The 11,389-nt window shown below is 54.6% G+C and overlaps 1 protein-coding gene across 2 annotated transcripts in view; it reads left to right on the top strand.

Annotated features, from left to right (window-relative positions):
• DGKZ (diacylglycerol kinase zeta) overlaps nucleotides 1–11,389 on the top strand; it is a 41,565-nt gene that overhangs the window by 108 nt on the left and 30,068 nt on the right. Inside the window, exon 1 of one of the 2 annotated variants that reach the window (XM_077767418.1) lies at nucleotides 1–131. This exon is cut by the window's left edge and continues 108 nt beyond it. In XM_077767418.1, coding sequence (XP_077623544.1) covers nucleotides 1–131 — 131 coding nt within the window. Of the gene's footprint in view, nucleotides 132–8,785; nucleotides 9,084–11,389 lie in introns of those variants that run through there. The other variant, XM_077767419.1, reaches the window with a different exon arrangement.

Raw genomic sequence — 11,389 nt, 5'->3', positions numbered from 1 at the left:
CGGCCCGGCCGGCGAGGGGAGGAGGCCGAGGTCTCGCAGCCGTGGCCCGAGGGACCCCGGGGCATGGCCGCTGGGCCCCCGCTGGAGGAGCGGTTCCGCCAGATGCACCTACGCAAGCAGGTGTCCTACAGGTAAGGTGAAGGGGAGCAGAGGGGAGCGCAACGCTCGGGACCACCCCCCTTTTCAGTCAACGTGTATGGAGGACCCGCTGCCAGCCTGGCGCTGCTCTAGGCCCTGGGGATTCAGAAATGACTACCGAGGGGGTCTGTGCCCTCCGTGTGCAGGGGGAAGGGGGCGCTTCTGGGAGCCCCTCTCTAGATGAACCGCCCTACTCATTCAACATGGAATTAATTACTGATGCCAAATGTGTACCAGACACTGTACTGGGCGCTGAGGAGAGAAATAACCAAGACGTGATCCTCACAGACCTCTATCTGCTGAGGATATCCAGCAGATGACCCCTGGCCCTTCTTCTGGGGGAAAGAGGAGCCCTCTACTCAGTCAGTAGGTCTTACCTGAACTTCCTGTGGGCTGACTGTGTGCTAGGCACTGGCTTGTGACTAAGGCGTTCCCTGCCACCATGGCTGAGACGCTCCTGCCTAGAGAGGAAGAAGGAATCCACTCCTGGAGCCCTTTGCCCCAACAAACCCTTAATGTCATCCCCAGTGGCAGATTGAAACTCGCACTTTCCACGAATCTTCTAAAATGTCTTCTGCCTGTGAAAGATTCCCAGCCTTCCCGGGGGTGGGGGTGGGGGTTCCTGGAGGAATCAGCCGTAGTGGACCCCAGGGACCAGGTTTATGACTTGGGGTGGGGTGAGAGAGGGCTGCCCATCAAACAAGAGTGGGTAAGTTACCCAGAGGAGGGGTGTGAGGAGTGAGTGGAGGCAAGGCCAGGGCAGCCCTTCCCTTCCCCCTCCTCTCCCAGACCACAGCCTCAACTTAGACTTGCTGCCCCTCTATGCCCCCTAGACCAGAGTGGCCTCCTTTGGAGAGTCCAGCGGGGACACTGAGGCATCTGCAGGCCTTGAAGCCATCAGCCTGGTTAGAGAGGACAAGTTTCCTGTCTGTTTAACACCCAGGGACTTGAGAAGCTGCCCAGCTTCTCCCTGAGGCTTTTGGGAAGGTGTTTCCTAAAACTGGCCCAGCCCTGGGAGCTTGAAGGGCTTGAATAGGTTATGAGACCATTAGTCCATCACTTGAGGGAGGATGGGAGAGAAGGGGAGGAAACTTCACCAGAATGAAGGGAGATGCTTCAGAATAAATAGGAAGTAAGTTGGGTTCACATGGGCTCTACCTTCACTTTCTGGGGTATGAAAGGAAGCAGGGCTCCACTTCCAGTTCTTCCAGAACACCAGGCTGAGAGAAGGGCATCGTCTCTCCCCTGCCTTCTGGTTGCAGATAGAAGAGACCCTGAAAGTCCCCTGGGGGAGGAGAGAGTACCAGGGACTGATCGGGAATGGAGCATAAAATACAGAATCCTGGAAGAAATATTAGTCTGGGATCCAGACGCCTAGCGTATATCTCACTTCTGCCAGTGACTTGCTGTATGTCCATGAGCTAGACAATCCCTCTGTCTCTGAACTCAGTTCTTCATCTGTAACATAAGGGGATGACCCCAAGATTTTCCTTGGCTCTGGGGCAGGGACGAACAGCACCTGAAGCTGGAAAGGAGGCCAAAATGGGGTTGAGGCTTAGAGAATTGGAAGCAGAGAATAATGAAAGGACTGAGATGGAAGATATGTGTGCGTGCCCCCCCCCACCTCCCCACAGAAGCAGTTGGCAAAGTCTGGGTTCCCCCAGGGTGGTTCCTGAATGGAGACCCCTCCACAGCCCAAACTTGGGGCCTCTAGTCATGAAGGACGCAGGGCCACCAACTATGGTTCCCCTCTGGCTGTAAAGGGATCAGGAAACCTCCAGGCCACCTATGTGAGGGCTACAGGAGACAGCCCAGGTGGCCGCCAGTTGCCACTGCTGGGCAGATCACGCAAGGCACCTCCTTACATCCTGAAGTAAGGCCAGGAGCCCAGTCTTAGGACCAGAGCAGCACAAGGCATCAAGACAAGAAGAGCCCCCTGGGGAGAGGGCAGACGAAGGTCTGGAAAAGCGCATGTCCTCTATACCCCTCTGGCTTTTCCCAGGCTGGAGGCTGCCCTGCAACGGTCCCCTGAGCCCAACCCTGAGTGGTTAGGGCTTTCTCAAATATATGGGAGATACTTTTCCTCAAGCCCCCAACTCAAGGGGACCCCAGTGGAACGAGCTGTGTTTCTGGCTAACCCTACTGTGTGGCTGCAGTTCTGCGTGGCCTGATGACTTCCCTGTACAGGTTGTTGGGGGCTGGCCAGAGCTCAGGCCCACAGTGGCCTTTTCCACATCCTCCGCCTGCTGGAGTTCCATGCGGCTCTGGCTCGCAGATAAGCCTCCCACCCTGCTGTGAGGAGTTGCTAAGAAAAGCAGTTGAAAGCCCTTCACAGAGAGAAAAGGCTTTTAGACAGAAATGCGGGGGCAAAAGAAATCGGCGGGGCGAGGGGTGGAAGAGGAAGAAGGATTGGGGCCGGGCTGTCTCTGACGTAAGTGAGGCCTGGGCTTTCAGCAGGACGCTAGAAGCTTTTAGGGATGTGATGGCTTCTGGGAAAAAGGTTCCCGCAGCCCCGGCAGCTGCTTTAAGTGATGGAGAGATGGCAGGTCTGTGCCAGTAGTAACTCTTAATGGGCAAGGGAAGTGAGGGAATGGCTTCCATCTACATCTGGGCTTGAGGAAAAGCATCTCCAATATACTTTAAAAAGCCCTAAACACTCAGGGTTGGGCTCAAGAGACCACTGGAAGGCAGACTCCAGCCTGGGAAAAGCCAGAGGGGGTGGTACAAGCGACTTGGCTTTGGTCTGAAAGGGTCAGAAGATGCAGAGATTGGACCTCTGGAGCTAAGCCCAATGGTTCCCAAACCAGACCACCTGAGGATCTTTTAAATCATCTCTAAAGCCCCATCCCTGCAGACCCTGCTACAGGTAGTCTGGGGTTGGGCCTGAACATCCCAACTTTAAAAGCCCCTCTCAGGTGATTTTGGTGGTGAAGCAGGGTTAGAAACCTGTGAAGAAGCTGAAGAAGAGAGGTAACATGTGAGCCGAATCATGGGGGTGTGGCTGGCAGGTGGCTCCCCTGTGCCAGGCGCTCTTGTGGCCCCAACAGGACCTTGAAGGAAGACCAGTACCTCTGTCTACAGTTCTGGCCCAGGGCCAGGTACTGTATGAGATGGAGGTGTGGGGCCCGGTCCTCTCCCTCGCCAAAAGTATGATTTGGTACAAGGCCACACAGTAAATATCTCAGGCTTTGCAAGCCACACAGTCTCTGTCACTCTGCCCTGCCACTGTTGCACAAAAGTGGCCACAGACGACATGAAAATGAACGAGTGTGGCTGCATTCCAGCGAGACTTTATTTATAGACACTGAACTTTAAATTTCATATCATTTCCACTGTCACAAATATTATCCTTTTGCTTTTTTCCAACCATTTAAAATTGTGAAAACCATTCTTAGCTCACAGCCATCCAAAACCAGGCAGCAGGCCGGATATGGCCCATTGGCCATGGGTTGCCGATCCCTGATCCAATAGCTAGATGGGAAGGGACGGTGGGCACTGAGAATCGACCCGGACACTGGGCAAAGCGGCACATGCATTGCACTGACAGAGGCACTGCGGTGCACACGTGTGCAGTCTTTGGGGTCAGCGAGACCTGGATTCCAATTCCAGGCGGGCCCTTCCTAGTCGGGCAAGTCACTTTTACCTCTGACCCTGTTTCCTCATATGGAAAACAGGAACAATAAAACCCACACAGGAGAATGGCTGGGAAGATTAAAGAAGATAAGGGATGTACAAGTTAGAAGACCTCTGGGCCTCTATAGCTGGACCTCCGGAGGAGGGAGGTGTCCAGGAAGGCCCCAGAAGGAGGGTGGCCCTGAGTGATGGATGGGTAACAAGATATAGGAGTGGCAGAGTGTAAACGGACACTAAGCAAGAGCTGAGCACGAGTGCCTGTCCCAGACGACAGCCCCCCCCCCACACCCCTTCCATCTCCAAAGAAGGGTTCTGGAGAAGCAACCGGGGGGTGCCAACTGGCAGGGAAGGGTGCCCCTCCTGTGGGCATGGGCTGCGGGTACACAGCTCCTCGAGGGAGGGGCACCTGATCCAACTCTCCCTGCTGCTATTTACCAGCAGCTAAAAATAACCCAAGAGTGACAGGGGAGATGGGGCCGATTTGTAATTTAAATAGCAACAGGATAAAGCAAGGAGCTGCAAGAGATCACATTCTGTCCTGAATTAAAAATGCAAAAACCGGGGGCAGAGAGCTGAGCCGGAGCTGGAGGAGGGGTCCGCTGACGGAGGAAACTGGAGGCAGAGAGTCTATCCATTTTCCTTCCTTTGGGAAGGGCAGGGACCAGGCCCAGCCTGGAGATCCTTCCTCCCCTCAGTACCCAGAGGTGGGGCCAGGAACAGTGAAGGGATTAGGATGCCAGAGAGAGGGGCTTCTCCAGCCCTGTTTTGGCACATCGTGTTTGAGACATACCCCCCAGCAATGCATGCCCCCCACTCCTGCACCAGGGTAGCACACGCCATTTGGGCATTTTGGACGGAAGCTAGGAGGACCAGTTCGAGCACAGCCATTTGAGCAGGTGCTTCCCTGGTGCGCTGCTGAACATGTAGCCCAAGGGCCAGGCATCAGGACGCCTGGGTTGGAGTCTCATTTTTGCTTCCACTGGCACAGTTTCAGGACAGAGCATTCAGAGAGGCCCCCGCAAGGTCCAGGTCCCGAGGACAAGGGTTAGCAAAGACTTCTCTTCAAGGATATACGAAGTGGGTAGGGAAGGCATGAGGAATAGATTTGGCTTCTGATGAGCTCTACTGTGCTTGACCAGTGTTCTTGGCCTAGAGGTATTTGCAGAAGGAAGACTAAGCAGGATTCATGGAGTAGGTGGGGGCTTGAGGGCTACTGGACAGTTCACTCCAAAGCCCTTTTTACTCTGTCAGGCTGGGTTTACATCTTCAGGACTTTTTTCTTTTGGCTCTCCGCGCACCTATCTCTAGGAGGGGTGATGGGGCTGGAGGCATGAAGGCTGAAGGGTGCTTCTGCAACCAGGGCTTACAACCCCGTAGATGGGGGTAGGAGGCTTGAAGGGCAGAATATCTGCTGATCCTGCCGTGGGGACTTGGCTACAGTAAGGATGGGAGGGAGCTCCTTAGGTCAGATCCAGCCGACCCAGAATAATGGAGGAACTGCCCAGGCTCCTCTCACCCCCAGCCTGGGCACCTGGGGGTGCCAAAGGACCATTAGACATCGTGGTTTCAGGGACCGCCCCCCCTTGACTGCAGAGCAGCCAGTACTATCTATACCTACAGCTCTCTTGCCCCAGGGGGATAGGATTCCAGCCTCTCCTCCCAATTTCTTCCCGCACACCACTTTAATGAGGCTGCCCAGAGGGGTCTAATCAAAGTTCCATCTGTCACTAGCCAGCGGGAACCTGCAGCCCCACTCAGGTACATCAGTCTCTTTCGTGGGGGCAGAGGCCAGCGATCAGCAGGCATCTTGGGCTCTGGGTTGCTCCTTCAACAGGTGCCTGGACAATAGGCTTAGCTGCTGAGGAGGGACTTTGATTCAAAAACTTCCCCATGCCTCACCCCAGTCACTAGTGCAAACAGGAAGCCAGTCTCCCTCCCTCTGCTCAGTCTGTTGGGCACCTTTATTCAGCTCACCTCCACTTCCACGGGAAATTACTGAGCACACATACCATGCACCCAGCGCCTACCTAGAAGCAGCACAGGGTTCAAGAATTTTGCAAGGAGACAAGACTAATGTGCATACAAGGTCACATGATATAGGAATATTCTTGGGAACAGAAGTGAGTGTCAGAGATAAATCAGTGAGGTGGGAATGCTGGCTCTGGGGCAGCATTCGAGACTTGGGTGTTTATAAAATATTTGTCATATGAATGAATAAGTAAAAACCTGGAGGTTGGGAAGGAGATTCAAATGAATCAGAGTAGACAAGATTTTAGAAATCATCTGGTCCAACCCAGAGATGTTAAGTAACTCACCCAGAGCCACACAGCAAGGGCTGAAGCTTGAACGAGTGGATTCTGTGTCTGGGACTCTTTTTCCCTTCTCACTTTTGCTTCTTGGGCTTGGGTTTTTGAAGGATGGAGATTTTGATTGGTCAAGCGTTACAGGCAGACAGGGCAAGGAGAGCACCATAGGCAGAATGGATTGGCAAGGGTGAGGGTGGCCTGTTAAAAGAAGTGTGAAAAAAAGAGGGAAGCAATGTTTATTGAGCACCTACTGTGAGGCAGGCACCAGCGTGGTGTGAGCTGAGAGAAAATCTCCACAGGGAAAGCCTGGACAAAGAGGCAAAAAAGAAAGGAGCCAGAGCAAAAGGAGCCTCGAAGGTCAGGCCAAGGAGGCTGGCTTGGCTGGTTTTGAGAGCAGAGGCTGTCCAGATCGTGGGTTCAGCATTTCGTGCCCTGGTACATTTCTTTTCCCCAGCTCCCAGTTGCTCATCCAGGCCACTGAAAGTAGAACACCTCACCCTCTGGGGCCTTGACAAAGCCCAGAATAATTTTCTTACCCAGATTCCTCTTCCTGTGTGTATCTGGGTGGATTCTGAGGGGTCCCCAGCTCCCCAGTGCTGGCACGTGCTGTCCTCGGAACTGCCAAGGGCATCCTCCCCAGCACTGTGCACCTGTCCCGTCTAGCCTCGCCCTCTGCAGCCCACCTGGAATGTATTGGCGGCTTGGGAGGAGCACAGTCCAAGGGGATCCTCATCTCGCAGTCAGGATTGCTCTGCCTCTCAGAGCCTCCAGCCTGTCCTGCTTCCCCTCAAGAGTCACATTTCCTGCTCTCTGCTGTTCCAGGTCTGCCAGAAGCCTCAGACTAAAAACAAGCCCAGCCCCATTTCCTCTGTTTAACTGCTCGAGCTACTTACAGAATCCCTGGGAGAGGAGGACACGACATGGTCCTGAACAGGCCTTGACCTGGCCGGCAGAGTCCCTGGTGCACCCGCAGCATACAGGACCTGCCTGGAGGGATTCAGAGATGATGGGTTCGAGGGAGAGCTGCTGGGAAACGGGGCGCCAAGCCTCAGAGTAATCACCCGGCTATGTCTCAACCCCAGAGAGGCAATGGGATGTCTTATTGAAGGATACAGACTCTGGGGTGGGATTCTTAATTCTACCACTTAACCAGCTGGGTGACCTTGGACAGATGAGCTTGGTAGCTCTGTGCCTCGGTTTCCCCATCTGTAAAAGGAGGAATTTAACAGCATGAGGTCATTACAAGGGTTCAGAGGTTTCTGGCACAGAAAGGTCCAAGAAATATTAGCTACTGTTTTATCATTACTGGGTATTAATTATTCATGATACGGCATGATTTATTAAATAAATATTTATTGAGAAATATGCTCCAGTCATGAGGGACACAAAGGTCACTACAGCACCAGATGGAAGTTTCCAAGGGCTGGGATGGCATTGTGTGCATTCCTGCGTCTGTAAGTTCTGTAGCGTAAATGTTGGTTGAAGTGAACGGAACTGACATCCTTTGTGTCCTCGAGAAATGTACAGACTTTCTGGAGTAGCAAACACATAGAAAGCTCAAGAACAGTGTGATTAAAGAGTGTGATAGGACAGTGTGATTCAATAGTGCTTGAGGAAGGGACGATTTCCACCCCAGAACCAAGTTTAACAATAGAAAAGTAAGTGTATGCCTTACTATTTATTTACTAAATCTTCATGGTGGCCTCAAAGTCCAGCTAGTTGCACTCCTTCAGACACATCAGGTACATTCCTTGCTCTGGGCCTTTGCTGTTTCTCTTCCTTCTACCTAGAATGCTGCTTTCCCAGATACGTTGTCTGCTCTTTCGATTCATTTAGATCTGTTCTCAGATGTCACCTCCTCAAAGAGGCCTTCCCCCCTTTCCTACCTAAGTAGGAGATCAAACTCTTTCCTCATCAAATTCTTTCCCCTTCACTTTGACTTCTTTTTTCTCTATACAGCACACCCAACATTACTCCATGTATTATTAGTTTCCTACATGTCTTCCATCTAAGCTCTGTGAGGTTAGAGCCCTGTTTTCTTGCTCACTGCTATATAGTCCAATATAGTGCGTGATGCATAGAAGATCCTCAGTAAATGTTTATTGAATGAATTAATCTGCGAACCCTTTCCCCTCTTATTTAATCCTCACCAAACTCCATGAGCCCAGTTATTACTATGGCCCCCCTCTTCCATTTTACAGATGAGAACACTGAGGCCCAGAAAAGCTCCCTGATAGATGTTCATCAGTTTTTCTGTTTATATCATATCTACCTTATTCCAGAAAGGATTTCAGGTGACTCAGAGCAGTAGCCCTCTCTGACCTGATCCAGTAAATGACAGAAACAGGACATGAGCCCACATCTCTGGCTCCGCTCTGGTTACTTTTTTCACTCCCCCGCTGTCCCGTGTGCCCATCCCTGGTTGATGCTCACAGAGGTGTTAAGGAGAGAGAGGTGTGTAGGCACCACCCGCCATGTACCCTCATAGCTGTGATTCAGAGACCTTATAGCAGGACTGGATGGTGAAGATCGGAGAGGCTGAACGGAGAGGAAGGCCAGACTGAGCTGAGGTTCGGGTTCCAGCCCAGGCAAGCCTGGTGGCTGAGTGGCGGCCTCTGACTCCTGCTGTCTCCTGGCTGCTGGGCTGGGCTTGTCCTCACCTGCCTGCCTCTTGCCCTCCCAGGCAGCCTCTCTTCCCAGCCATTCTCCTGCCCCAGCCAGCGGAAGGCGCCTCCAAGGCCTATGGTTCTTTCCTGGGGCAGCCAGCCGGCCTCTCGCAGGGCCCCCCCGGTCAGGAAGTGCCGAAAGAGGAAGAGAGTCGCCGGGCAGGATGAGCGTACTGGGGGCTGGCCACATAACCGGGGGAGGCTGCGATGAGGCCACAGCTCTGGGCCCCGCGGAGGAGCTGGGGACAGAAGAAGGGGAACGGCCAGGGGCACTGAGGCAGATGTGGCGCTACCGCTCCTGGGACGTGCCACAGATCCCAGCCGAGGCCCCCCAGACACAGTAGGTACTTGAGGTGGCCTGGGAATGGGCAGAGGAATGTCTGGCCCTTTCTGAGTCCTTTCTCTGTGGTGGGGGGTGGGGGGGTGGGTAGCAAAAGTGAGGTTACCGACCTGTTGTTCAGCAGCTCTGCAGAGGCTTAGCAAAGGGCAAAGGGGCTCTTGACAGAGTGAGGGGAATTCTGATGTTTGAGCTGCTGGGAGGCAGTGTGGCGGGAGGCTAAGAGTTGAGCGAGCTAAAAACAGGGGGGTCTGGGAAGCACAGCCCCCACAGGAATGTGGTGTTGGGTGTTGTAAGGCTGTCTGCAAACTCAGGGGGTGTTCGGCTGCCTCCAGTCTCCTCCCCCAGAGCTTGGTGTCAGAACCATTGGGAAAGGTCCTCAGAGGGACATCCACCTCAGGAGGACGGTGTCAGACGCACTGGGGGATTTCACTGTCCTCTTCCTGGCCGCCCGGCACCAGGGCTGGCTGGAGGGCTGGTGCCCCACTTCCCTGGCCAGACCTTCTCCAGGCCTCCAGGGACCTTGAAGGACGCTGGAGGAAGGTTCTGGGCTTCTGGGCACTGGCTGTTTCTCAAAACCACGGGTTTGCCCCAAGCATTGGTTATATGCTCGGCTAAGGCTGGAAAATGGGCTGCCAGGGGAAAGGGTGAAAGTGAAGGTGACACAGGATGTGGCTTTGCAAAAGGGAGTGCTAACAGAAACAGCGGGCAACTGATGAGGGCATCGGGGTGCTGGCCTCCCCTCGTCAGCCCTGCGGGGACTGTCGCAAGCTGCCCCAGCTGTTGATTCCCAAGCACGTGTGCTGGCTGTGCCACCCCAGTTGACCGCTCTGGCTCCAACTGCTTTCCTCCTCTCTAGAGGGGGGCAGCCTCTGCTGCCTTTGGGGGTGTGTCTGCAAGGTATATTTCGGGGTGAGTGATGTGGCCACGTTGTAACTGTTGTCCTAGGGGGGTTTTGTGAGTAGGAGAAAGTTGTGTACGTTCTCTGTGGGTGTACATGTCGGTGAATGAGAGTGTGGTCCTTGTGTGTATGTATGTATGAGTGTGTAAGAGCTGTGCAGGGGACTCCTCTAGTGTAAGAGGTCTACAGAATCCACTGGGTACTGTGTTGGGAGAACACTGTTAGGAGTGTGCGAAAGGGCTAGAAACAACTGTGGATAGCTGAGGAGACAGTAACTTGTATGAGAAAGCGTATGTTCTTTGTTGGTGTGTGTCAGGGTCACAAAGTGACTTTGGTCCTTGATATATATATCTGAGTGTGAGAGGCTGGGGTGGGAAGTGTTAGCGTTAAGTAATGAGTGAGCCTAAGCGCGTGTGAGAGGCATGTTCGTTCTGTGTATGGGGAGCACTGTGTGACTTCTGCTTCTGTGGATGTGACCTGGGAGAGCCAAGCGTGTAAGTGTGGAGGCCGTATAAGTGGTTGTGAGTGGGTACAGGGAGTGCCAGAGAGGTGTCTATACCTGTGTGGCTGTGGGAGGGGAGGCGGTGACAGCTGCCCTCGCGAGTGTTCACTTGTGAGTGTGTAGGTTCTTCGGGGAGGGGCTACGGGGAGGAAAAGATTGTGCGCGTCTGGGTGTGCTCAGTGTGGGTGTGTCAGGCCGGAGGAGATATTGTGGGATCCAGGCGGACCAGCCTGGNTGGAGCCTGGGGACGGCAGCCCCGAGGCCCGGAGCAGCGACTCCGAGTCGGCCTCCGCCTCGTCCAGCGGCTCCGAGCGCGACGCGGATCCCGAGCCGGACAAGGCTCCACGGCGCCTCAACAAGCGGCGCTTCCCAGGGCTGCGGCTCTTCGGGCACAGGTGAGCGCGGCGGCGGCGGCGGCGGAGTGGGCACGGCGGCAGCGGGCGGATGCGGCGCCTGGCACCGGCAAGGCGTCCCTCGGCCGTCTCGGGACTGACCCCGAGTGGAGCTCTCCCCCGGGCACCGGCGGTACGGGCTGTCTTGGGTTGTCTCCGCGTCGGGTCATCCCTCACCGTCCCGGCACTGGCAGCGAATGGAGGTCAGTCCCAGGGCACCGACAGCTTCGCGTGCCTCTGTGGTACCGAGGCAGGGTCAGCTTCCAGCCTGCCTACAGGGAGAGAGAAGCACCTGAACCCCTTGGCACCAGCGGGTAGAGCCCCCATGACTGGTCCCTCACCCCTTCTTGGCACTGAGGACCAGGGAGCCACAGTGAGGTGGAGGGGTCCCGCCACCAGCCTCCTCCCCCCGGGCCTCGGTGGGGTCGTTTGCCTACCGTCACTACATGACATCTGCAGAACATGGCCTCTGTTGCTACTATCACAACACATGGCTGCCCCCGAGCACTGGTCA

Source organism: Crocuta crocuta, unplaced genomic scaffold (assembly GCF_008692635.1).
Source record: "Crocuta crocuta isolate KB4526 unplaced genomic scaffold, BGI_CrCroc_1.0 scaffold330, whole genome shotgun sequence".
In the NCBI taxonomy this organism is placed as follows: Eukaryota; Metazoa; Chordata; class Mammalia; order Carnivora; family Hyaenidae; genus Crocuta; species Crocuta crocuta.
The sequence above is the reverse complement of the archived record's forward strand: the minus strand, read 5'-3'. Positions and strand labels throughout refer to the sequence as shown.